The 27,851-nt window shown below is 39.4% G+C and overlaps 1 protein-coding gene across 6 annotated transcripts in view; it reads left to right on the forward strand.

Moving 5' to 3' along the window:
* Window positions 1–27,851, forward strand: part of VMP1 (vacuole membrane protein 1) — a 69,192-nt gene that overhangs the window by 27,514 nt on the left and 13,827 nt on the right. For all 6 annotated transcript variants that reach the window (XM_074594271.1, XM_074594275.1, XM_074594276.1 and 3 more), the window contains exons 7-10: window positions 1,806–1,973; window positions 6,704–6,835; window positions 21,514–21,594; window positions 25,413–25,529. In XM_074594271.1, the coding sequence (XP_074450372.1) occupies window positions 1,806–1,973; window positions 6,704–6,835; window positions 21,514–21,594; window positions 25,413–25,529 (498 nt within the window). The remainder of the gene's footprint in view (window positions 1–1,805; window positions 1,974–6,703; window positions 6,836–21,513; window positions 21,595–25,412; window positions 25,530–27,851) is intronic.

Raw genomic sequence — 27,851 nt, forward strand, 5'->3', positions numbered from 1 at the left:
CTTGCAACAAGTGCTAAAAAGGGGTTCCTTGCCATTGGCACCTATAGAAATGTCGATAGTATACAATTATTAATCATTGGTTCATCCATCCATTCTTTGTTCTCCCTTCCATATCAAAATCACTCTTGTGTATCAATTTCTGGATCCTCTCTTTTGCAGTTTTACTTCAATGAACTTTCTTTTTTTTTTTTTTTTGAGGGAGAGACTGTGCCTCCTTTATCATCTCAGCAGGCTGCATCTGTGCATTCATATAATCCAAAGTATGCCAAAGCACTTTGAATTCCTCTCCTGAAAAGTAACAAGGAATAAATAAAAGAATTTGCTTGGTATCAGAGCAGCTTGTCTTTTACCAATTGCATGCCAGAAGAATGGCTTTATTTTGAATTGTTTACGTATGACAACAGTAGTCACAGCTGTCATACGGAAAAATATAACTGGTATTTTTTTCACCGTTCTTATTTCGCTGCCATTAAAAAAATGACAGTATCAATGTAATTGTGTAAGTCCAGTGCTCTGGTCTCTTCAGTGGGACCTGAAATGTCGGTGTGAGTGAACCCAACTAAAATCTTCTTCCCAGTGAGTCCAGAAAAAGCACTGGAGCTTCACTTTTTCTGCGAGACCTGCTGCAGAATTTCACTCTTTAATGTGCAAATGGAGCCTGCAGGGTCCTGTGGATGTATCTCTGCTCCTGCATTTCAAAGGGAGCTGGGGAAGCCTAGTGCTGGGGTCTAGCACGCTTTCCCTCCTTATTCTGTGTTAAATTTAGCTTTGGTTTAGGTTGGGGGGTGTCGGGCTCCCTTACTGCTCTAATAAAACATGACTCATTTAAAGAAAAACACGTAGAAGAAAATTGCTGTTAATATGTTCCTCAACGTGGTGTCAAAACACATCAAATAGTTACTAGCAGAAGTTAATGTTTGTGTACTTTGTTCTGCATGTAAAGAAAACTTTAAAATTTATTTAAATCTGTGATTTTATGAAAAGACCTTAGTTTAACTCAGTACTTTTTCTTCTTCCCCAGGCAATGTTTCCCTGACCTTTTGCTAAGTGATTTCTTTTTTAGCTACAACGTCTAGTGTTCAGGCCACAGAGTATTTGAATTGCTTCTCACTTCTTTTGTATTAAAATAATGGCAATTCTTTCAAGTTTTTTTAAGTATGTAGCAGTTCAGCTCTTGAATAGATTTTTATGCTAGTTTTATTTGGAGGTCTGTCCAAAAAAGTCTTTTAATGTAAGGTGGAGTTCTCTTAGCAAACAGCAGTAAGGTCACTTTCTTGTATACACAGAAAAACCGACACAAATCAAGCAACTGGTTTTTGGAGAAAGACACAAAAGTCAAGAAGGTCTGCTGTGAGATGTTGTAAAGTCCCAGTTGTTTAAAAAAAAAAAAATTAACATAGAATTTAAATGCTTCCATCCTTTAAAAGCAACAGTAGGGAAAGCACCTGCTCTAATAAAGCTGTAGGCCATAAATACCGTAAGGACAACATTTTAAAGTTTTGAAAATTTTCCTGTTTTATATCAGTAAGGATTCTTATTTCTCCTTGGCAACTTCGTACTAGTGTATGATGGCATGGCAAAAGCTGAAAGGCTCCTTAATTAATAGCTCAACATCGCGCTTCAGATGGTCTGAAAAAAAACACAAACCAACAAACGTTTTACATGTATAACATTATTAATGGCTAAAGTGAGAAAAAAGAAATTGTAGCCTGAACTCCTTGCATCAGGGACAAATGTGGGTTTTTAATTTTAATTTGTATTATAACTAACATAAAATGCATTTGAAATTACTCGTGTTTTTTCAGGGTCCACACATAGCATCAGTTACTCTTGCTGCATATGAATGTAACTCAGTTAATTTCCCTGAGCCTCCTTACCCGGATCAAATTATCTGCCCTGATGAGGGGACGACTGAAGGATCCATCTCTCTATGGGCTATCATCTCAAAAGTCAGGCTGGAGGCCTGCATGTGGGTAAGGTTCGCTTTATAAAACTTACACAATTTTAATTTATGCCCTTCATTTCTGTGTCGAGCAATACACAAAAATTCCTGAATTAGCAAAATAATGATGGCTTCCACGGCCAACGGTAGCATGTATATCTGCAGCGTGAATAGATGCTTTCCTGATCAACCTTCTAGTCTTGGATAATTTTAATGTCCTTTAAAGAGAAATAATAGGATATTACTGGGCTATCTTTTATCAACTACTGTTGTCTACTTTTTTAAATGCTAGCAGAAAACACTCATGTACTTCAAAGCGGTTGATGTAAAAGGTAAGTTTTAGAAAGGGCATCTGCACCCCAAATGATCTTGCAGCTGTCAGGTCTTACACTGCGTGCAATTAAGCAATAAATAATTTCAAAAATTTAGAGCCCGTAACTTGGGTGAAGTTGCAGTTACTCATATGGAAGACTTGGTCCCTAATATCATAGCTAAGGTGTTTTTCTGGGTTGCATCAGTAGATTGGATTAAATAAGAAAAGTGTTACGTTGCACGCTTTTGTGCATTTTATTTCTGTTTCTCTGCCTGTTTCCATCATGGCGAACTTTTCACTTAAAGGCTAACCTGCTTTTCCTGTCTGAAGTGAACCAGGGTCTTAGGAAACGCTGTCATTGGAACTTCCTTTCCGTTTTCCTTTTTTTTTTTTTTTTTCTTCTTCTTCCCCCCCCTGCTGCTTTTTATAGAAGTTTGGAGGATTTTGGTCAGCTAAGATGTTTTTTTCATTATGTGTCAATTTTGAATTGCAGTTTACACAGATGCATCTGCTGTGAACGGCATGCCAAATTAACTTTATTTTACTACTGACTTCCTGTTCTAGCGGGTGATTTACTTATTAAATTCTTGGTTGTCCAATTCAGAGGTAGAGAGAGGAAATTCTGAAAATACATGGTATCTGTTGTCTGCCCTTGCGTTCCTTCTAATGAATATGAAAAGATATATTAAGGCAACTTTGGTCACTAGAACTTTTAAAATTATCAGCAGCTGCGTTACTTATAAAAATTCCAGTTAGTTGTATGCATGACAGACTAAAGTAATGTGTAGCAGTACCAAAGTCAAAACACTAACAGAGAAAGTGGACTTAAAGCCCTCTCAAGAAGCAAAGTACGTCTTAAATTTCACTCTTTCCAATGAGAGGACAGAATTGCCCAAATACTTGATAAATAGCTAAACGTGCAAGTACTTATAAGACCATAAATATAAGATTTCTTTTTATTTTCTTCCTCATCCCCCTCTGTTTAAGTTTGTTTAATGGAGACTAGAGTAATAAAAATGGCATTTACAACTGCGTTTCTAGGGTTGCAAAATAGAAATGTAGCTCAGGGTAAACACGCGTTGCTTAATCTTCAGCATGTAAAAAAGCTGAACTATGATGAGAATTAAGTAGTTTAGAAATTAGTTAATAGGATTGCAAGCACTGAAAGCCTGTATCCATCTGAGCAGCCACCAGGGAGAACAAATGGTACCTTCAGGCTCCCATTTGAGCTGCGTTTCTTGGTTCAGGCTGGGGAAAGGATGAGGGAACAGGATGGAGCCGGAACGTTTGTATCCCACTCTTCCCCCCCACCTTCTTTCTTCTCGCCTTCAAATTCACTGTCAGCTACCTTTTCACTGAACTCTGTCTCCACTGGATTTCCCCTTGGGAGCATCCTCTGTCTACCAGTGGTGTCTAGTGCAATGTTATGCTTTCTTGGAATGTTTCATGAGTACATAAACATTGCTTGCTAATTTCCTGTAAGCCAAATCAAGTTGGCAATTGCTGCTGCTTCTTCCAGTATGTTTCTTTTGTCCTAATTCCAGTTCACTTTTTATGGAAGCTGTTGAAGAAACTTATTTTTGAATCTGTCACTCTTAGACCAAATGTCCATTTAACAGGAAAGTAACGGTGACTTTCAGAAAGTGAAAAGGCTGATTTTTGCAAAGCAAAACCTTAATAAAAAAAAATATTGAATTTAATTAATTTTCTGCTTTTAAACTGAAATCAGGAATACTAAGTTTAATTCCTAATGTGGGTATGATTGAATGAGCTCACCAAACGTGTTGTTTTTTTTTAAAATGGAACCATCAACTTCTAATTACATCCAAAACCTGAAGTTATGCTAAATACCAAATAAATGTAAAAGAAAAGGAATTACTGGATGTATACAGATGTGCTCCTAATGCAGCACATGGAGCCCTGTGAAGAATACGTATAACACCACCAGCAGCCTGTTTCCTCTAGACTTGTAAAGTGAAATTATGTTGAAAGGCTCCAAAGTGAAACCTGGCCAATCTCCTTGATTGTTTGGAGGGAGACAGGAGGGTGGTAGCAATATAAGTTTTCATGTGAAATGTTGAAAGCAGGTCGGTCCCAGTGGGGACTTTGCAGACCTCCAACTATAAAGCTTCCCAGACTAAGTATCCTGCAAGGTTTGAATGCGGGAATTTATCTGCACAAGGGATTTGATTCAGATCACAAAAACATCAGCGGCTGTTCCAGCCAACTTAAACCAGGTACAGGTTTTTCCAGAGATTAAAATCATTACTAGTCCCCTGCATGTCAGTGATAGCCATTTTTGCTGATAATGAGTGTTACGAGGATTAAATATCACCGTATCTAAGGAATTATTAGGTGAAACGAAAATTATGCTTTTTTTTCAATTGCTGTAAAAGTTGGCTCCGCCAGTCCTGGCCTGCAGAAGGACTCTCAAAAACAATCTGCTAGGTGTATGCCAGTTTTCACAGCCTTCCATCCCACAGGGACAAGGAATTCAATAGTGCCCTACATTTTTAATGTGCTGCAGCTTTTTTTTGGTTTGTGTGGGTTTTTTGGTTTTTTTTTGTTTTTTTTTTTTTTACAAGAAATAAGGGGAAAGAATAAAAAAGTTTAATTGCTCAGGATTAGCAGAACAGGCGGCCTGTGTCCTGACCAGGATAAAATCTGTTTAAAGGACTCTTTCTAGTGGAGTAATTTCCCAGTTTCCTTTTCTGAATGTATTGGTGTAAAAGAATTTTGATTAGCATTTGCCTTTCCAATTTGTTGTTAGTCCAAGTAATCTCCATGCAAAACTGACATTCAAAGTTAAATGGTGAAAATGGACAGCTAATGTTACAAAAAGCAGTTAAATAGTTACTGGTTTGGATCCCTTAATTGCTGCTTTTTTTTTTTTTTAATGCACTTAAGGAACCTATCTCCAGCAAACATGAAATCATATGATTTTTATTGCACTTCTGAAATGTTTTGTAATAATGAGCATGTGACTTAGCCAATTTAAAAGAAAGTTCATGTCCAGTACACGCATGCGAACCTCTTCCTCAGTTAACAAAATGAAGCCAAAGCAAATTGGCAGAGCCTGGAGGAGCAATGTGACTTTTTGTTCTTGCATCACCCTGAGAACATAACCTCAAGTTAATTTTTCTGAAACGTTGCTGCTACTGTTTTCAGGCTTATCTTCCCTTGTGCCAGAAATAGGCAGTTTAATGAAGTTCAGCTTGTTGCGCTCGTTTGAATTTTTCTTCTGTGGAAAATAAGGGCATAAACATATGAGGCTGTGCACTTTATGTGCTTAAACCGAGAATTTAACAGTTTGGGTAACTGCGGAGAGCAGAGGTATTTAAAACCACGACCTGTTGATTTGGAATATCCACAGCAGCTGGAATTCTCCCTTGCTTGCAGCTGCGTATAGAGCAGGAACAAAGGAAATTGAAAAGCTTTCACATTGCTTCAAAGGAATAGAGAAGCATTTGTTGCTCACTACTGACCCTAAGAGAGAAAAGCCATCTGTGTGTAGCTAAGTTTTAGCACTTTTCCAGTGTGGTGCCCGACTATTGTGCTATTACCTGTCCTATATTTAAACCATTCTGAGTTTAGTCAAGTTCCTGTTTCGTTAGCCTCTGTTTATCCCTATGTTCAATCCTAGCTGTCTCTCTTTTCTTTTCTTTTTTTTCCTTGGTTAAACTAAAGTTGCATTTACCCACAAGATTGAAATGAGTCATTTGATGTCCTGAGAAAACGAATATAATTTTCCTGTGGTGAGAATTCATCTCGAGTTCTCTTGGCTTTTGTTCATTCCATCTGAAAGAGGGAGAAAACTCGAGATCAGGCTTTGCTTAACCTTATTTTCCTTGCTGGTAGCTGTAGTAAAACTCGAGCCGGTTTTCTAATAAACACTTGCACAAAGTCTCATGACTGAAGAAGTAAACTGCGTGACGGCACCGGGGAGGAGTTCCCAGATTATTTTGAAGGCCTCTCAAGAGCAAGGGCTGTCACATGCCGGCAAATGTGTCTGGCATCATGCGGTGGGGTGAGATGGCAGCTCTGTGCTGAGTCAGGGATGGTGTTGGAGTGCAGCCCCCCCCCCCGCGGCTGCCTCTATGGCAGCTGGCCACCGGCTGCGGAGCTCTGCTGGGGCTGGGCAGTGTGCCCCAGAGATACACAGATCATGTCGTTTTGACCTTGGGGACCACAGCTTGGGAGCCGCTGACTTGCAGTGTGATAGTCTGCACTGGGAGAAGCTGAATTTTGCTAAAGGGGGAAAGCAGGGTTTCAAAGGAACAGCAGTATGTTATAGCAGGAGAAATTTGACCTGGTGGTTAAAAGCAAACTTCTCAAAGCAGCTGGTCTCATCAGTTCTAATCATTTGAAATGTCCACGGGACTGTGCATATCACGTGTTTCCTATTTAAGAATAAACATGAAAATAAATCAGAATTATTCTTTTCCCAGGGTGCTGGCACAGCCATTGGAGAGCTACCTCCATATTTTATGGCAAGGGCGGCCCGACTCTCTGGTGCTGAACCTGATGATGAAGAGTACCAGGAATTTGAGGAGATGCTGGAACATGCAGAGACTGCACAAGTAAGAACAGTGTAAAACAACAGAATTAATAAAACACAGAACAACTAGATGGAGTAAATAACCATTCCGATGAAATGGGAATGGGCCAAAAATCAGTTGGTGTGAGTTCACAAGGGACTTCCCAGGGATGGAAAAAGATCCTCCACTGGGTAGAGATACCTCTGGTGATGGGAGGACAAGAATGCAGCTTGTTGGAGCATATACAATAGTGCAGCTGAAGTATTTGCTACAAATACTGCATTTATTTAGACGTCCAAGAAGAGCACAATAAAGGCGTGCGGCAGAGGAGTGTGCTGTTCCATAGTCATGGTTGTTAGAGCTCCATTTAAAGACTCCCTGGGCCAGGAGGTGATTATCAGTTAGCTCATCCCCTTCAGATGACATTTGTCTGCCTTGCCACTAACACCCCGAGGGGCCAGTGCGTGACCCATTCATCAGCCTGAGGAAACATATTTTTCCTGATGTGAAAATGCAGCCAAACTGCTCTGAATCCCTTTTTGTTGCTCTTGTCATTTATTTTCTTGATGGATTAAATACTGCTTGTGTTACAGCATAGTTTGCAACTCATGCTGTACATCAGTCAGATATTATAGTAGATAATTTTTCATTCAGGTCAGGAGTTTGCATCCTGTTCACAAGTTATTGGTAGTGTTTTAGAAGAAACTGAACATTTTTTCCTCGAACTACTTGCCACTGAATTTCTCTTCTGTATTTTTCCTTCTTATCCTGTTTTGACTGCCACTAAGTTGAAATGGGTCATGAGACAGCTATTAAAAACCAGCAGATGCTATTTACCATGCACTGCTGTCTTTAAACTGTTCTGCCAGAGTATTTTCTTGATATAAATATATACTTTTACTTTTTTCTTCTCTTTAAAAATGAATGAATCTTTTCCATGAAAGAAAGTGGTTTGTCTGGAAATACTGAGTGCAATCTAGTAATTCTAACAGTAAACCCTGTGTTTCCTGAGAGCCTTCCCCTACTAGAAAGTTTTTGTGCTGTTGAAAGGGTTTTTGTGCTGTTGTAAATAGTTAATTCTTCTATTTCTTTAAAGATACAGCGGGGGAAAAAATAAAAATCTGCTTTGTTCCTTACTCTATCATCGGTCTTTGCTTTGCAAACTAATCCCTAACTGTATAAAAATCAAGTTGGGGTAAAAAAAAAACAAAAAAAAAACCCCAACAAAAGAAACACGAACGAAACCAGTTGAATACATGACTCGAGAGCTGAAATGCTATCTGTGTTTACTGAAACTCTCCCAGCAAATTATATGCGCGTACAGTTGTGGGAGCAGCCAGGGTTGGTTTCCAGAACGCACAGTAAGATTCTTGGGAAGAAAATTTTTGCTAGAGAGCATTTTGTCAGGACAGGCCAAAATACAGCTAGCTGTATTGACTGCCCTTAGTAAACGAATGGTGTTGTGTAATTAATTAAGAAAAATGATGGTGTTATTTACCAGTACTTTTGATTTTATTTTCTTGGCAATTGAATTTGGATTGAGACATGTTGTTTTGTGGATGGATGGCCAGGAAAAAAAAAAAATCTTTTTAAACTCCATTTGTGGTTTGGTTTCTGCAAAACTCTTTTAACATGAGGCTTTGACAATCTGATTAAATTGTATTGCACTCATAAAACTGACAGTTCAGTTTTTTCCATTTGCTAATATGACTTCCTTTTTGCTTTTGGCTTCAATCATGTTTTTGCTAGATGTCTGTGGGAGACAGGCCTGCCTTTTCCTATGACCTTGAGTAAATCCCAACCTTCAGCACAGCTTATCGCTATTTGTTCTGTAATTGCTATTCATGAACGGTTACGATGCCTATTTTTAAATTGCTCAATAACAATTTTTATTACCTACATCAGCTTCTCCCACTCTCCCAAGCTGAAGCCTTGTGCTTAAGAAAACACGGGGGATGTGACAAGTGTCTTATGCCACGGAGACTACTACAGATGCTTGACATCAACTGGCAGGAGCCTCCTTTCAGCGTAAAGGTCTCGCTTCACCCTGCCTTTTTTGAAAGGCATGAAAATGGGTGTGTTAAGATTTGGAAGAATAGCTTCCCCCTCTACTTCTGCTGAGCTGCTATATGCCTACGAGGCACAGCCAAATGGCTTGACGTTTTTGCCTGCGTGCGTTTTGTTTAGAAAGCTGGTCGCTGCTATTTCTCAAAAACAATGGTAATTTTGAGAACCAGATGAGGATCTTCTATGGTGAGAACAGACCATGAATATAACATCCAGCCTGAAGGATCTGTGAGGGGGAATGTGCTTGCTAGCTTGGCGCTTTAAAAAACAACCAAAAAAAAAAATGGACCTAAAAGGATTAAACAGCGTAAAGGTTTAGTGCCCGGTTCAAAGTTACCCAGAGTGAAATACTATTTACTTTAAAGAGTCTATTGATGGATTTTCTGTCATAAATCTCAGATCTAAGTGACCTGTCTCCTTGAGCTAGGTTTTGAGAAAACTCATAGCCTGCAGATGATGTGTAAGTCTGCCTTGTACTTTCCATTAGCGTACTTCAGAAAAAGCCCCTCATTTTAAAGGAACACTCACTTCTCCTGTGTGTCTGCGCACGCCAGCGAGTTAGTCCCAGTTACACAAAGGGAGCGTCAGAGCTGCTCTTGTTCAAATGGAGCGACTTTGCCCTGGAGAAGGAGTGTGGTTTACAAGCAGAGCTCTTTTTTTTTTTTTTTTTCTTTTTTTTTTTTTTCCAGAGCTCCACACAATGCAGAGCCCAGCATGCTATAGGAACAGAGCGACCCGCTCTGATTTGTTAACACTTAAGGCAGTATTTTAAAATTGCGAATATGTGAAGTCGCACCTCAGTTGCTGTTGACTCTCTTCCAGTTGAATTCCAGAGCAAAGGAGTTTTTTTTTATCAGAGCTCCCCTTTTAGCCACGGGGAGTATCTCCAGTGCAGCCCTTCAAACCAACCTCGCAATTAGGGGAAGTGAATCTACTCCTTAGTGCTGGGGCAGCACATTGCTCGCGCTGTGTTATTACCATACTTTTGTTTGGTTTCATGGCTACACACACGTGTGCAGGGACTCTCTTTTCCCAGTTTAATAGTTGCTGATTGTTAAGTATTCTCATCTTTTCTCTGTCGTGCTGAAACGCTTAAAGCTGAGGGAGGGTTTCTGGTGAAAATGAAGCTTTTAATGCCAGCTTCCCTCAAGGTACTGGGCAATAATGCGTGGGCCCTTGCTGTATCATGGTACTCCTTGCTAAGAGGAGAAAGTACTAATATCTTTGCTGTATATCTAATCCTTAATTGACTGTAAGTGTTTGGATTCATTAAGTAGCATATTTTTAAGAACTAATGATTTACACATCGGGCTTTGCTTCTGTGCAGCGCTGCTACAGCCAAATTTCCATGTGAAAATATTTTCTAGTTGCCCGTGTTACTATCAGCCACGGCTGTTTGTTTACTTTCCAAATTGTGCCCTGCCTCTGGACGAATACGAACTCGAAAAAGGGTTAAATCCATAGACATGCTGAGATGCAGCAGGACTGGTTTGTAAATGATTGAGTGCCATCTGCGCACTGAGTGTCAGTTGTTGCTGGGACCTGTTTTTGACTCCACTGAACCTTTACTGGTTGTGGTTTGTCTGGCCATCACATGACTTCTCTGAAAATTCCCCCTCCCCTCCATTTCCAGTAAACTGTTTGAACAGGAGTGACTCAGACTGAAACCAGCTTCCCTGTAACCACAGGGCTTGTTAAAGAATTTGTCAACGTGGACTCAAGAGGGTTTGTATTAAACTGAGCTGCAACTGCTCGGGTTTGCATTGCGTCAGGAGTTCCACCGAACAACTTCCTGCTCGGAGAGCCGACTTCTTGTCTGCAAGGAGTTAAACTGATGAACTTTGGCGATAGCAACAGCTAGGCGCAAGTTAAATCCATCTTTCCAGCGTTTCTGAGAGGTCTGGTGCCTCCAGCCCGGTTGCTTTTCCCCATCTTCATGTGGGGTTTCTCTTTGCAGAAGCAGAACAAAGTGCTCTACCACACCCAGCCATGGTTACTGGGAGAACCCAGCACTGTGTTCTGACATGACACTGTGACTTAATTCAAATGGAATGATTGGGTTCAACTAATAAGCTGAATGTTACTTAATTAGCAGTGTAAAAGAAGATGGCCAAATTAAAAATGGATCTCTCCCGTGATTAAACTAACGGCTAGTATCTGATAAGTTCCTGCATGAAAAGGATTCCCTGGCTGCTGGCTTGCTTAATGAAAAGGTTTTACAGGTATTTGGTACAAGAAAAAAGAAGTTAAAGCAGACCGCAAGCAGGTTTTTATAAAGCAGTTGTTACAAAAATGGAAGTGGTAGAGTCACATACAATAACTGGAAAACCTTGACTTCTTTTTTTTTTTGCCTTTTTTTTTTTTTTGCTTTCCCAGAAATAACTTGTTTAAACCCAACGTCAGATTCCGTTCATAATTTCTCTTGCTCAGTCTTCCAGTCGCTCCTTTCCTCATCGGCTCCCTCTCTTTATTAATTGTGCCGTACGAGAGAGAGATCGCTGGGGTTCGGTCTAGGCTGCCTGACGGGTGGCCAGCAGGAGGCTTGTCTTCACACACTGCATTCCTGAAGTTTGATGCCTGCATTTGTTAATATGTGTAGGGGAGGTATCTTCTTTTATCTTGGCCCATAATTAAATGGAAACTCAAGCCTAATCAAACCTTGAAGCTTCACTTAAAAAACTCGGTATGAGTGCTATAGCTTGAGAGTGAGATAGCAAACTGATAGCGAACTAATACTAAAGCCTGGTGATTTTTTTTTTTTTTCACAGACAATATAATAAGCAGTGAATATACTAAGTATCAGCTTGGTTTTCAATTGTTCTCCCAAATTAGTGAGTTGGAATAAGCTTTGGAATGACTCAATGAAAGCTTTAAATACGGGAACTCATTATGGAGGGCTTCCTGAGAAAGGAGGTAGCAAAGAGTTAACAGAGGCAGAGGGCAGACAATAGGAGTTCTGAGTAACAAACGTGTGAGCCACCTCCTCGCTGGGTTTCTTTGGACACTGGCAGGAGAATAGGGCAGTCTTGTGCCTGCATTGTTCTATTCATTTGCACACCTGCTTACAGATAAGGAAAAAACAGCAAGGAGCATTACGTTACCTTTGCTAATGGTAATCTAGAGATGACTTTCACATTCTTCTTTGAACGGCTCATTGTGATAAAGTCCCTAAAACTTGTTTTCCCAGTCCTCTCTTATTTTAATGTTTAGTGTGTAAGTACATAAATCAGAAATTATCAAGCCACCAAAGAAATCTGGATTAGTTTGCAATATTTTCACTCAATATCGGGATATTCGCTCAGAGGAGTTTTTTCAGTAACAAATTTCTCACTTTACAACAGAAATGAATCTTTTCAGAAGGAATGTCACCAAGTTTACTGGAAATCTTGCAAGCTGCGTTTGCGCTGTAGTTGTGGAGACGCGGATAGTTGAACTCTGCATGCTCTGTTCTGCGTGCATGGGGATGCTCGACACAAGTTTCTAAAGGAACGGTTTGGTCCTAAATATTTAATATTTCCCTCCCCAGTATTCTGAGAAAGACCGATAAATGATCAAAAGTTTGGGTCAGATAAGCTGCTTCAAAAATATTTTTTCAGGGAGAGCCTTCAATAACTGATAGAAATTACTTACGGTATCACAGTCATGAAAATGGCTACTTTTTTTTCCCCCCTTGCTCCAGACACTGTTTAAATATCTGTGTTGTACAAGAGTCTGGTATGCAGACCACTTCTCTAAGCTGTCTGGGAACCTCTGCGACTTCCCAGGGAGAAGAAGCGAGAGGTCTGCTCAGCATTGCACATCTGCTGGCTGGGCTGAGCAGGAGGACTGGTGTGTGCAAAAAGATTTGTCAGCTGTGTTAGAAATTGCTCACTTTTATTCTACAAGCGGTTTTTCCTGTGCCTGGTTTTCCTCCTTAACTTATTTCAAAGTTCTCTGTGGAGGAACAGTGTATTATTTGCAGTGCTGGTGACTTGGGCTCTGTGTTGTCAGGGATTGAAAAGGTCAGTCTATTTGTCTGGTTATCAAAAAGTGCTTCCGTTCTTGATGATGGTGGCTAAAGCAAACAATAACTTGTTTCATTCCAGTGATCATGAGCCCTTCCTTACAGTGTCTGAATCTTAAACCACCCAAAAAATAGGGCTTAATAATTTGTAATGGATAAAAAAAATCTGACACCATGCATTTGATTGCTCATCCCACCACTATAACTAGATTGGCAGACCTGTGGCCGCAGTAACTAATTGCAGTTGTAGTTTTGAGATAAATGAGCACTGACTGTGCAGCTGCAATGGAATTTTAGGCAGTCAGCATGTTGGTGGAGGCAATGCCAGTGTACACTTTCAACAGCAGAAGCAAAGGCTGCAGCGGTCAACGGCTGATGTGTGGGAACCAGAGCGATAGGATATTCTTTTGCTTCATTCTTCTTTCTGTAGGTGGCTGCTAGTATCTCATTAGGGAATCGCAGAAAAATTCACCTTGAAAAGGGACCTGAGGCAGTTTCTAGTCCAACATTTTGCTCAGAGCAGTGTCATCTGTGAGATCAGCTTAGGTTCCTCAGGGCATTGTCAAGTCTGGTCTTGAAGCCCTCCAAGACCGGAGAGAGCACAACCTCTTCTGGGTAGTATTGTCCATTGCTGGACTCTTCTAACAGCCTTACTCCTTCTCTGACATGCCAAACTGACAGCTCTCTTCCGTGAAGTAGACTGCTGGATCAACTCACTGCCACATCTCCTACAAGAAATGAATAGAAAGGAGTTCTTTAGCAAGCAAAGAAATCATAAATTTTATTTCACGCTTTCGTGCGCCACTATAAAATTGCCAAGTGTCAAAGGGCACGTGTTGCTTCATTTTACTGCACAGACCTGAATGGAGGAGTAGAGCACAGAGGTGGCAGGGGATGTGGCTAAAAGGGCTACAGCTCTATAGGACAGATCTGTTATCAGACTGAAAGGACATGCTCCTTCCTCTTCCTTCAGACTGTTTCCTTTAATTGTGTCTTATTCTTTAGAAAATTTCTTTATTCTTGCAGCGTGAAGCAGAAGGACTTTTTATGCAGAAGTCTGAGAGCTTCAGTTCTAGCTGTGGAAAATGCTGGCGTTAACTTTGAGAATGACGTCTACAATACGTGTTCATTTTGGTGTATCACTTCCAAGCTTGAGCACGGTGTTGGATTGTAACAGTCTAAAATCTTTAAACTAAAGCTCCTGAGATGGAGTTTATTATGAAAAAGCATTTGCTGGTTCTTCCCCCAGGGTCTAGGGGAGAGGGAGAAGTGAGGGAAAGAAAATGTTCTTACCATGGTACAGTTGGTTAATGAAATGAAGAAAATACCTATAAGTTCCTAACGCTCATATTCTCTTTAATCCAGAGCCGGTTGACTTCCTTCCCACTCATGTTAGTGGGAGGTCTTATTTACCATGTAATGGATCCATTACTTGCAAGTATGATATTTATACTCCAAAACAGGTTAAAGTTAAATAAGCAGGATGAGCAAAGATTGCTGTTGGAGTGAACACTTTGCTCTGTTACACTCTGCTCCGATATGACTTGCAAAGGATTCCACTCTGCGCACAGCTCTGGCCATGGCTGCTTACGTCTTTCTTTTCTAACAGCAGTTTTAAAATCTGAGTATAAGGACAATAGGTTTAACTGTATTTTCTATGGGAAAACTTCAATTTTTCTGGCACACGTACTAATTGTAGTTACTTGTATGTCTGAGTTTACAAAGTCCCAAAGATGAGCATCTTTCCGATTATCTTTGTGGATTGCAGCATCACCCCTCAACACGCAACCAACCTCAAGAATTTGAACACAAACAGATGTGGAAATGAATCTGTGCATTTCCCTCCACAATCTGTACTCAGTGTTCTTGTCCCGGGGAAGGCTGGCAGAAGAATTACCTGTATATTTGATTTCTTGTTGACTTGGGATCTGTATGTAGTACCTACTGTATGTTCATCCTTGCCAACAAATATTGTGAACAATGGTTTGAAATCTTACTAGCTTTAAGTCCTCAGATCTCTGACAGAGTGTATTCAATGAGGTTTTGTAGGTACTGCTCACTTGTTTTTCCACAGTTCTTTGGTAAAGCCTGTGAAGTCAAGGGCCCTGTTTAATTGCTTCTCAGTCGTCTTCATATTGTACTTTCTAAAACCATGTTTTCATTTTCAACATGGATGTATTTTTCTCTTGTAATTTTCCCATATGATTACCCTATTCCTTTTCCAGAATTTAATGTCTCAGAAACTCCAGACTTCTTGCGATATGAAATTTATTTCCTTCCCAGGCTTAAAATTTGATCCAGTCCTCATAATCTGGAATGTCTGTCCTATGCCTGTCGTATGTAAATACCTTTCTTTCATCAATCTTCAGTGCTTGCTTAGATCTGCCACCTTCCCTTCACTGCTTTCAGTAATCCTTGAAAACCTTTTCTCACTTTGTCTCTTTACAGTCGAGTTTCCAAGACAGGCTTGCTCTTTCACAGAATTTCAAGTGAGAAGTTTAAACCTTACCTCTCACACCCTCTTCTTTCCAGGCATCAAGATGGAAATATCCCCTTTTAGTTTATTTGCAATAAGCTGGAGGTATTTTTGAGAAATAGAACAGAGATCCAGGGCCACAGCCCTTTCCATACGTGTGTAGATGCTGAGAGTCATTGCAGCTGACGGAGTGGGAGATCGGTAATGCCATGAGCCGCTACCAAAATATTCCTGCTGGCAACTTACTCATGAGATCTGTTACCTTTGATGTCTTGCAGGAGAGGTATGAAACGGTTTCTTTGGTCACTGAGTAATGAACTATTTGCAGCGATAAGCAATGACTGTCAACGGTATCTTGATCTCTGTTCTCTTCATCTTAACTCCGGGTTGCTGTGTTGATCATTAAACGTCGTTGCTGATCTACGGCTTTCTTAGCATGGATGTATGTTGTAACCTCTCAGCCTGTAGGTAGCTCTCCGACTTCTTTAAAACTGCTCTTCTGCACTTAATATGTTATTTCAATGAGTTAATAATTCTTCCCAGTCCTCTGAAATTCTAGAATTCATTGCCTAACCACAAATGGTCATTCTCCCATAAGTTGTGTTTGATTCCATTGTGTTGTAATAGAAAGCCAGAAGAAACAAAATATTGTGCAGCTCATTTTTAACATAACTCAGATTTTTACATAAAAAGGAGCACTGTCTTTGTAGGCAGCTTTTTAAACGTTAAGGAATTTATAATTTTAATAATCTGAGACGGTAGCTTCATACATCATCTTCAACCTTTGGAAAAAAATGTTCTCCTCTTCAGATAATTATTTGGATAATTAAACTTTGTTCTTAGTAAGTAAATATTACAACCATAATATAAATTGTGCTCGGATCTTGAAGGATTGTCCGCTTCTTCCTCACATGCCAGTTACACGTTGGCCTCGGGGGAGTCTGCTGGCACAAGGGTGAATGCCTGTCTCTGCAGCAACTGTCGTGTTCTGCGTGTTTGTGAAGGACCCCTCCCGTCAAGGTGCAACACGTTCACTTCAGATCTCTATTTATGTCTCTGTATTTTTTTTTTTAATGTTCATACACGATTATGTTTTTTGATTAGAGTAAGAAATCCTGCATAACGCCTCCCAAGCCTTCCAGAAATATATTTTGACCTTCTTAAGGCTACCATCTGCTAGGTAATTAATATCCTGCTTGAGCGATTGCATTAATACTCGAATCACTGACTTCCTCCTGGGCCTGTGTTAAGTCCTGTCTGCTCTTAGTGGTAGAGAACACGGGCACCATTAACTCCTGATTGAATTTAATCTCAGTATTCCTTCCCTTCTTTACTGGCTGCCTTCTTTGTGCTATACTCACCAATATACCAATGTTACCAATATATTTGTAAAGTGCTCGACGTATTTACAGCAGAAGAAAAAATTGTTATAGAAGAAAAGTTTGTTTTCTTGGCCTAAACTCATTCAAACTCTGGATCGTATCCTTAAGAGATTGACAACTGTCATCATTGCTGCATGCAAGGAAGAGCTGGTTTGTGGTAGGGAGTCAGAGCTTTCTTGATGCTCCTAAAAACTGATTGCAACTTCGTGTTAGAAAATAAACCGTTATATTACATAATTGTTATAGGCCCATCTGTGCAGTCGATCAGGAAAATATCTTCTGTCCAAGTCTGCTGGGTTGTTTCTGTAAGGGCCATGGATTCAGTCCAATGCTGATTATTCAAAGCTCCTTGGTAACCATCAACTAGTTACTTGCTACGGATCCATCAACAATCTCTGTTCTTAGACATTAAGGAAAAAGACGCTTCATCCTTTCACTGTGAACAATAAATTGTGAGCATTCTGTTTTCTGATAATAAATCAGTGTTACAGAGAGAAAAGAGTAAAGATTAATTTTTTAAAATTATTTTTTTCCCCTCAAGCTTGTTAACTAAATCTAGTGAGATGTCCTTCACTCAAACGCAGGAGAGCTTCTGCAACTTACTGTATAGTGAAGGGAGAAAGAGGAAATAGAGATTTAAATTATAAATGGAAGCAAAATAAAACAGAGGGATAGGACGAAGCCTTGTAGTTAAGACAAGATTGTCCATTCACTCTTCAAGAAGGAGGGCTTTTTTATGGGGATAAAATATTAAGTTATACTCAAAGCTGTACCGTAATGCATCTTTAAAGGAGGAACGTTGTGGTAAATCTTACTTAGCAGCAAAACATGGAATTTCTCTTTGCTATCCCTTTAGGTTTGGAAGGGGTTTTTTGCTTTTGCAACACATAGTAATGAAATGCTGGTATCAATAAAATGTGCCATTTTACTGAAGGCAGATACGAAGCAAAAGTTCCTCAAGCCGCCAGCTGAGACTTGTGAATCAGTATTTCAGTACTGACCTTTTTATGCCTCTTATTTCCATTCCAGTTCTTGAGATCTGATGATTAACCCAATGAAGTAATGTTTAATCATTTAACCTTCCTTTGCCTGTATTGTAGCAGTCACAGGAAATCTATTTCCAAACCAAAAAGACAAATCATCTTTGAAAGGGACACAGTGTGCTAAAGTATCCCGAAATGTTGTAGCGAATGAATCATATTAGCTGAGAGTCGAGTCCAGTCTAGATACTTTAGTTTTGGGGGAAAATGTTTTGCCTGTAAGTAGCTGAACTCTTTTGTCTTTTTTAATTATATTTTTTTTTTAAAGCAGTAAGTTATGAAAGTTGTTTGGCTTTTATTTCAAATGCTTAAAAAAAAGTAGAGAAAAGATTGTTCCCTGCGCAGGCTTTATAACAGAGAAATTATATTGTGAAATAGGTAAAAGTTGTGAAACTGATGATTGTATTCTCTGAGAAATGAAACTTTTAAGGGTTTGGGGTTTTTTTTATTATTGCAGATGTCGCAAAGATTTGACAAACTAAATTTAAGGAAGCAACCAAACAGAAGTATTTCTGAACTTGTTTTTATTAAAGTAACTCTTCAGACTGCAAATACATGGCTTTGGGGCAGCCCTGATGTGTGTGTTACCATGCAAATTATTTGTAGTTGTGATTACGTTAGATCATAGAAAAATGGGAAAAAAAAGTCTTAAATTTATGTCTTTTGGCTTATTTAGAAAGTTCGAAAAAGGAAGACAAATTATATTGTGACCTTAAATATTTAGAACTCTAGCTGTGTTTGCCATCAAGTATTTTGTAATAGACAATTAATGTTAAAAATAATTAAGAAGGAACAATCTGAGTAATAACTTTAATAAAAGAAAGTTATGAATTTATAAGGTGAGAAAAATGTCCCCAACTTTTTTTTTTTTTTGCGTGACAGACTTGTTATACTTTTTTCAACACTTTTATCATTGGTTTTATAACAAAAATTGTATATTTTTAACTGGAGGGAAAAAATTAGTTTTAAGGCAGCCTCGAATTTTGCAGCATTCTAGAAATGTGGGTGAGTGAAGCTATTTATTTTTAAGAAATTTCATGAAAAATGGTGCACTGTGCTTACACTAAGTTAATACAGCCAGTGTATATATAATTATAATATATATTTTATTAAACCAGCTGTGCTGCAAGCATTAGTTTATAGATCACTTGCTAGAGAGTTTGTTTCTAGTTTCAGCTTCTGAAAATTAATACAACAGTGTATTAGCAATACAGTCTAAGAAAATGGGTAAATAAGTTAAAATTAGAATAGAAAGAAATTAAATTGAAATCTATCATGGACTTATTTGAATAATTGGATTGTAGTGCTTTATTTTAAAGATACTTTACAATGAGATTTATGGAGCTGTGAAAAAAACCTTTATTGGCTTATAAAAGTGAAAATATTGTTCAAACCCCATGAGCATTGTGAAATGGTGAACAAAATAGGAACTGAAAATCTCACGGTCACATTCAGCTTTGTTACAGAGTACAAAGGGAGACATCTTACAAAATTCCTCCACACGGCACTACTTTTTCAGTTCACCTTTGCAAAGAGCAAAATCCCTGGTTGAAAGGGCGATGTTACTGTCAGGCTTCAACACACACTTTTATTTGAAATTAATTTGTAGAGAAATTCTGAAGACATACTTCTCCTTTTGCATTTGCTTAAGGGATTGGAATACCTGTTGTCTCCTCAGTCGGCTGCATTTTATTTCCTTTATTGGTCACACTCTGCAGAAGTGTCTTGCTTCCTTTGCACTTCATCCCTTAACCCCTCCCTGGGACTGAAGGTATTCCTGCTGACCATACATCAGTGATCAGACGTTACCTTGTTTCGGTTTTGTTTGCTAACTTGGAAATAGCAAAGAGGGCATTTTAGTTTGAGAGGGAGCTGCCCTTGATGTTGCAAGGTTTTTGGGCTTGGTTCACTGGTAAATCATCATATTTTGGTTTTTTACAACAATTGGTATCAAAATGCAGTCTCTGAACTGAAAAGCATGAGAAACTTTACTTTACTCATTATGTAGGCGTGTTCTAGACCTGTTTCTGCTAACGTAAATTCAAGTGTCTGGTACCAGCCTCACTGGGAATAGATTTTAATCACTCAGGCATACGGTATGGATCCTAGAAGTCAAATAGAAAAAATGTCAGGGGTAAGTTTTCAACAAAGAGTGAATATTTCACCTATTCCATTTTGCAATAAGACATTCCTGATCCCAAGGTGTTACTCCTGGTTAAAGTTAGCAAATTCACCCCTTATAAAAATCCTTTCAGAATATTCTATATTCTGCTGTGGTTAAAAATGCCCCGCTAAGATGTAGGAAATCTCATTTATTTGGCATTTTACTTTAGGTTGAAATATTTTTTTTAGTTTGGGTTACTTTTTTCCAATATAAAGTATAATAAATAGAATTCTTCTGTTTTGTTCAGTGAGAATTTGGTTTTTTATTTGAGAATTTGTTAGCTGTTTTTAAAGCACTGTAATGGAGAAAAGTTACTACTTGAAAAAGGGATGTAAAAAGATAGCAAATGGCCTTCTCAGAGTTTTTATTTTTGTTTTTTAATCTGTCATAGAAAGTTATGTCAGTTCTATAGTTCATAATTTAAATAATATACAAGAACATTGTCAAGTAACTGTAATTTACTTGCATTGGTATATAGTATTAAAACTTTCAGCGGAATTGTAACAAAGTTAAAATTGCATAGATTTAATTTTTGCTGGATTGTCTAGTAGTTATCTTGAAGTGTAGAATTTAGAATATCATTAATATTGATTAAAGTAATTTCCTTGTGAAATTTATCTGACAGTTTTCTACAAAATGCAAATCAGTGAATACTGCATTGCTACCGGAAAATCTTTTTAGTGCTTATTCATATAAGTTTTTAAAAAATAATTAATAATTACTTCTTAAAGTTTGCTATTACCAAATATATACTCAGCTTTCTATAGCTACTGTTGCCAAGCCTGAATAGATAATACTGACCCTGTTTTTAACTTTCTGACAGTTTGGCTTCAAAAGAATTTTACTCTCCTGTAACTTCACTTCTCACATTCAAATAAACTGCTTGTGAGGAGCTTTATTTTTACTTTTTAAAATGTTTACTGGGTATTTGGTAAACTCTGAGACTCTTGAGTTTCTCATGAGTTTGTGTGAGTTGTGATCACAAAATAAAAGCAGGCAGCATGTTCTTAGCTCAAACGTTTTGTGGTCTGCCACCCCTGCTTTTAAGGTATTTTAGAGTCAGCTCTCTGGATTTACTGAACTTTACAAGTCTGTTGTAGAGAGTACCTGGAATTAGCTATTTTGATTAAGATCCTGGGTTTGAGAGCAAAGATCTGGGGATAATAATGGGATTATTATATTCTGGCTTTGTGTTCTGAGAAAGTACCTTTTTAACATTGTAAATGGTATCGAAGGAATTTATTCCCTTTGCTTGTTTAAGGAATAAGGTATAAGCGGCACTGGCAGTTCAAAGATACAGGGAAATAAATACTAGAAAACCTGTTTCCACAGCAGTGTGAACTTGGTGCCACTTGCAGGGTTTTGAAAACCAGAACTCCACACGTGTGGGTGGTCAGACTGGCACACTGACCACTGAGAATTTCTCTCTTTTCCCTCTAAACCCAGAGTTCCAAATTGGCCTTTTTGTTTTAAAAATTCTCCCAAATGCTCATTAGGAAATCCCATAGCAGGGAGGATACTGAAATCCGTTTTGAGGTATGTTCATTTTGGGGTTTGCCTCATTAACGCTTGGTTTTCTTCTTTGCAGGACTTTGCTTCCCGGGCGAAACTGGCTGTCCAGAACCTGGTGCAGAAGGTTGGGTTCTTTGGCATTTTGGCCTGCGCTTCGGTAAGTTCATTTCCGTAACGGAGGGGTTTGTAATCACAAATTGCAGATTGAATGTATTGCAGTGAAATGAATGCTGTGAACCGGTTTTATTTGCGTCCGTATGGATCTTTGTGCCTTGTTTGCTGTTTCTGTGCTCTCTGTGGTGCTGAGGGAAACGGGATGGTTGTGGTACTGGCGAGTACAATAGCATGGAGAAACTCCAGTCCCAGATTAGTACCAAACGCAGCCAATTCTGCATAAAAGCACAGCTAACACTTATTGTCCCTGCCTTCAACCTCACCTTTGGGCTTCTTGACACCGGTTCTCCTTGGGAGATAATGAGTTTGGGAATAGCTCTATTTCCTTTTTAATTAATCAGAGAAGAGTGGTGCAGCAAGGGATCCCTTTTTTCAAAAGATAAAGGAATTCATTCTATAGTTCAGCATGCTGTGGTGAAACCTGATCAAAACAGGTCTGTTCACTCAAGATGCAAAAGCCTTGAGCCTTGTCGCGTTAATGAAGACATACAAGAGACTGAACTAAGACATTCTTATAATTGAAGAAGTTTCCGGGTTTCTGTTTCAGACCGGGGATGCTCCCTGTGTTTGGTGTTGAGGCCACACCTTCTCGATCAGAGACATGGATTCTGCTGCTCACTGCTCTGTGCTAGTGGGTGCTGGGCAGGTCAGATCGTATGCCCGCTGGCAGTTCTCCTGTTGGGACTTTCCTAGCCCAGGTTATTAGCTGGCAAGATACAGCAAGAGCTCTGTTATTACCTATAGATTCTGCTGGCACCATATTATTTTTGCTTGAGGTGTTTATGTGCTGTAGCTTTCAGTGCTTGACATCTTCATAGCCAAAGATGTACAGAGATTGAAGGGTGGCAGACTGCCTGTATAAATCCTGATTAGGATATTCATCCACGGTAATTCTCCTAAGTCTACTCAGCAGATATCTTTGGGTCATTAGGAACAGAATGAGGAAGCCAGTTTCAGTGTCATGGCTAGATGAACTACTAACTACTCGTAGCTTTTTTCTCGTTAAGCAGGAGGGGATTAAGAGCATCTCCACTGTTGCTATTTTAGTGTTTTTTTACGTAGGGTAATACTGTTCTGTTGGAGTAGAAAAATATTGAACCATTTGAGGTTTAAATATCTCTCTCTGTAAGCTTAATGAAAAGTGGTAGGAAAGGTGTGCCTTATTCTTCCATCCCACACACAAAATGCGGGCTGCAATGCACAGAAATGGGATTACAGTGAGGGGGGAAGCGTAGGTCCCCTCTGATCCCCTTCTGCTGGAATAACCCCAGCCATTAGCCGGCTGCTCACCTGATGAGGCATTAATTCCACCCTTGTCTAGCATCTCTCTTAGTTTCCTAAATTGTAGAGATGACAATCCTAACTATTTGCTCAAATGTAAGTAACCTGTCTTAGCTGGAAAGAATTAATGTGATTACAGTTGCTGGCATACAACTTCTATTTACTAATCTTTTGAACTGTCTTAATGTTTAGAGTGGAGACATAGGTTACAAGCTGTTCTTCAAATCTTTCCACCGAGTAAGCTCTTAGGCTGCTCCTTCTCTGACTCATGACCCTCTAGTCACCATCTTGTGAGACATCTCTGGTCGGTCGGTCTGTCTGGTGTAAGCAGAGCAGCAGCTTGTAGGTGGCAGGGATGAGTTCCTGGGGTGGCTGGAGAAGGTGAAATGCAGATAAACGCAGAGCAGGAGGAAGGAGTTGGTAAACACGAGAGGTGATGTGTAAACTCCTCGTAGTTCCTGCTTAGTAATACTTAAACATTTGCTTAACTTCTTACCTACTTGCTGCTTCTTCACCGCACCCTGAGCTCCGGCTTCCTCTTGCCTATAGAGGCTGCCCTGGGCTGGGGGGGGACGAGGGATCGGCAACCCACCACAGCACACTTGAGGGTTTGTAAATGTGTTTGCAGAATAACTGCAGAGCAGAAAAGGGTGAGGTTAAACGTAGCAGAGGCAATGAAAAAGCAGAGGGCTTCAAAACTAAAGGTTTTTGTTGCATCCGTAGGTGAGGAAGGCAGCCCCCCACGTGCATCCTTGCGTTCCTGGGTTCCCCCATGAGCTTCAGGGCTTGTGTCAGGGTTTCTCGTGCTTGTTGCTGCTTCTCCCCAGGCTAGAAGGTGTCTCCTTTGCTTGCCCCCCCTTATAATCTCAATCTTACTTTTAGATTTTTAACAGTATTTTAGTTGGGTGTATTGTTAACGTTTAGAAAACTTGCTTGTGAGGTGGCAACGACTGCCCCAGCTGCAGGTTCTCATCTGTCAAGCAGTGGCTTCTAAATGCTACAGAAAAACACGCTCAAATTAAATTTTAAACTTTGCAAGTTTATCCAGTGAAGTCAACTGACTGTAATGTTGTTTAGTGGCAATAAGAAAGCCATATTATTGTCTGGAGCTTAATTTCCATGTAAAGGCAGCTCTGGGGAAGGAACAAAGCAAGAATTAGCCCTGGAAGATCCTTGCTGTGACTTGCGAGAATTTGCCCTCCTGCCTTTGTGGGCTTTTTTTGGCAACTCGCAGTACTGCATGTGTGTGTGTTAAAAAACAAAGAGAAAACCTCGCTGGCCTGCCAGTATACCCTCATGTGGACTTGCTGAGTAGCTTTTTACTGTGATACGTTTAACGTGCTGGTGATATTCACGGTTAGCCGTACCTAAAGCATGCTGCTCCCTCTATGGTGATAGTAAGGCAGTAATTAAATCCTGTGAGCTTACAAAAAAACCTCAAACCAGCCAACAAAGAAGATACCTGAGACCTAGAGCAGACTTGGCTCAGAAGAGCAAAATTATCTGTCTGTGGAATAAGTAAATAATTTACTAGCCTCCTATGCCTGAGACAGCTGTCAGAGGTAAAGAAGCGTTTTAGTTCAAGTGGAGCATGTTTAGAGACCGTTTCGGGGCATGATTAGAGACCGTTTCAGATTTCTTCCTCTGCAGGTGGTGTTGTGGGTGCTCATAAATTTGAATTGCTGGTCTATAACATCTAAGTATAACCCTCATAAGCTTTCTCACAGATTTCAGATTTCCATTTGGTCTGTTGCAAAGTGACTGTCTCTCATGGTCTTTAACAATCTACACTCATTATTTATTTGTTTGTGTAACAAAACAACACAAATCCTGCAGGATATTAGCCCAGCGATACGCTGCTACTGTGGGCTAAACATACCCCATGCCTTTACACAGACAGTCTGCCCTTGTACTGCATGCTAAGTGTGAAAGGTTGGAATTTGGATACTTTCTTGGTTTAATTTCAAAAATATTTTACAGATAGAATCACAATACCAAACGTCAAGCCAACAGCTTAACAATAAAAAAAAAAATCTTTTAATTTTAAATGAAATGCATATGCTTAATAAAATCTAATCAGTGCTTTTAAACTGGATACATATGACTATAAATGCCAGGTTTTAATGCACTTTCTCAGATGGAAATCACTGGGGAACGTTTTGAACACTAGCTTCCAAGAGTGATGTGCTTGTCAGGGAGAAAATTTGATAAATCACTCAAACTGGCTTTACTGTGGTTTCTGTGCATTTCACATGGAAAACTTTTTGTTAGCTTTTTCAAAATCCAGGGGTAAGGAGGGACCATGAGAATGGAATTGTCTGGGACATTGTCTAGCTGAATCCCAGAGACTTAAGTTATGTGGTGCGACATTAACATTTTTGTAAGTATCAAGACACAAGAGTTTGGACCAAGTTGAATAAGGGGAAAATGTTCATTTTTCAAAGTTTCAAAGTCTGACATGTTCCTGTTCATCTAAGTAAGTGCTGCAATTCATGAACTTCTTTCCCCTGTGCTTCATAGATTCCAAACCCGCTGTTTGACCTGGCCGGGATAACATGTGGACACTTCCTGGTTCCCTTCTGGACCTTCTTTGGTGCAACCCTGATTGGGAAAGCAGTAATTAAAATGCACATCCAGGCAAGTAGATGCCACACCTCCCTCAGGGCTCTGGGGTGAACAGTTTGGGGGGTTTTTTTGACTGTTACACTGCGTTACTTCGTAATGAACTCTGGAGTCTCCCTTCCTGACCTGAAGTAATGGAAATTAATTTAGTGCAAAGGATTTACAATAAAGGATCTGCTAGGCTTCTTATGCTCAAAACTTAGGCAATTGAATAATTTATAGCTACAAACTAATGAGCTCGCTGCCTACACCGCTCAGGAAATTGGTGGTTAGCCAAGTTATTTACCTACGGTTTTTACCAGACTGAAAGGACTTCGTACTCATAATGAACTTGCCTTTTTGGTAACGAATACTCATTTCAAAGAGTGCTGCAACTAGCCTTTACTGGTTAAGCGGCACTTTTAAATGCTCTTTTTTATCTCAGTTGAGTGTGTAGAGAAAACCTCGCTCCTTTCAGGCCCTGCAGGTAGCAGTCTGAGGGTTGTCTCAGGGCACGTTGTTCATCGCTTTCAAGCCTGGTTAGCAATTTTTGGTGTCCCCAGCCTTTATTATTTTGTAAAGGCCTGATTTCAGAGCGTGGCCAGGTTTTTTTGCTAACTCAGAGCCTTACCGGATGTTCTGAATTTGGCAACCAGAATCTCCGGTTGCTTTCAAAAATGTTGAGTCTCGCTTTTAAGACACATCACCATTTTGTCCATTGAAAGATGAAGTATTGATTCCCTGGCGATTCTTCACTGGTGGCGATGTGGTTAGTGCCGTATCAGGAACTATGTCGCTCTCTTTGTAGTGATTAAAACCAACATTTTCATCTGGGCCCTGTTTTTTTAGGCATCTCCATAGGACTGGTGCAGTGCCTGTAGCTGTTTTGCTTGGAAGTCTTTGCTGTCACTATATTAAAATAGCAGAAGCTATTAGTAATATAAAGTTACTCGTCTAGTACCCTCATCAAGCTGCTTAAAAAACCCAAAATCTTTCTTTTGCCCTGAACAGAAGATTTCAATCTTCAAACATTTTTTTCTTCCCATCTTCTCGTAAATGATTATTTTACTTTCCCCAGTCCTTAGACAGAAAATAAGAGATCTGAAAATTCTTTCATTTACTGTGATAGAACAACTGTTTCTCCACACTTATTTTTGTATTATTTGAATTTTTCTGCTTTTAAATCTGTGTACCGTTAGAATTTTTTCTGGCAAGATAGAAAAGGTAAATAGTATTTGTGAAATATTCCTTTTATTATTTCATTTGCCTTGTTTAGCTAGCAGAATGTTCGCTATGCAATTTATACTGCTCTATACTCAGATCAAATTTGAGTGAAAAAAATGCTTCCCAGTGTCTTGCACAGTCGGTAAATCGTCTTATTTTGTAATACGTTTAGCTATTAGAATTCTCTTTTCTGTGACGCTTGATTTCAAGCGTACTCTTGTGCAATAGCCTGTTTTTAGTGATCTTGCTGCAATTTGGAATTTAGGAAATGTAAGAGTCATGGAAAAGGCTTTTAATGAAATCTTTCTGCAGACAGGAAGACAGTGACTCTGCTGCAGTGGCCATCCCGGAGCTGCTTCTAACTGGCCTCTTCCTCCGGACCACAAAATCATTTTGTGTAGTTCTAGTCACATCCCTTCTTTCCAGACTAGCGAACGCAGTTCTCGTTAGATCACGTTTAAATTGGTTTAAGGAGACTGTGGGAACTGTTTGTGTGTGTATAAGCATCTGCACAGAGTCTTGCTCACTCTTTGCAAAGAACAAGCTGTCAGATAGGACAGAAGTGGAATTAGTAAAGGCTGTTTTACCAAATTTGAACTTCAGAAGAGTGTTAGAAGGAAGTACTAATATTGTGGACATTTGGGTTTTCTGCAAAATAAGCTGTGTGTTAAAGAAGTTTCTTCTATTGAAACGACTCTTTTCCAAATGTCTGTTCCATTAGAGATAGTAACAATCAGGTTTTTTGAACAGGCAGGTACCCAATGGCTCTTACTTTGTTCTTCACTAGCTATTTTTTGTTACGTTTCTGTCTGAAGCAGGGGACTAAAAGACATTATTTTTTTCACTTCTGTGATCTTTAAGTCCATGTGTTTGTGTAAGGGGATGTGAATTTTTCTGCACGGTGATGACTGTTTTTCCATTAAAATATTGTTGATGGAGTAAAATGACCTTGAGCTTCTGGGAGTTTGAGTTTCGGGACGGTGCAAATGGTAAGTAACACAGCCTGCAAAAACACTGCGAGAAATTAAATGTATGAGGAAATAGAATAATAAAGTAAACAGCTTTTCTCTCAAATGCCTCTTTTTGAAGAGGGTATTGAAAATTAAAGATCTTGAAAGAAAAACGAAGGGAAAA

Source organism: Larus michahellis, chromosome 7, assembly GCF_964199755.1.
Source record: "Larus michahellis chromosome 7, bLarMic1.1, whole genome shotgun sequence".
In the NCBI taxonomy this organism is placed as follows: Eukaryota; Metazoa; Chordata; class Aves; order Charadriiformes; family Laridae; genus Larus; species Larus michahellis.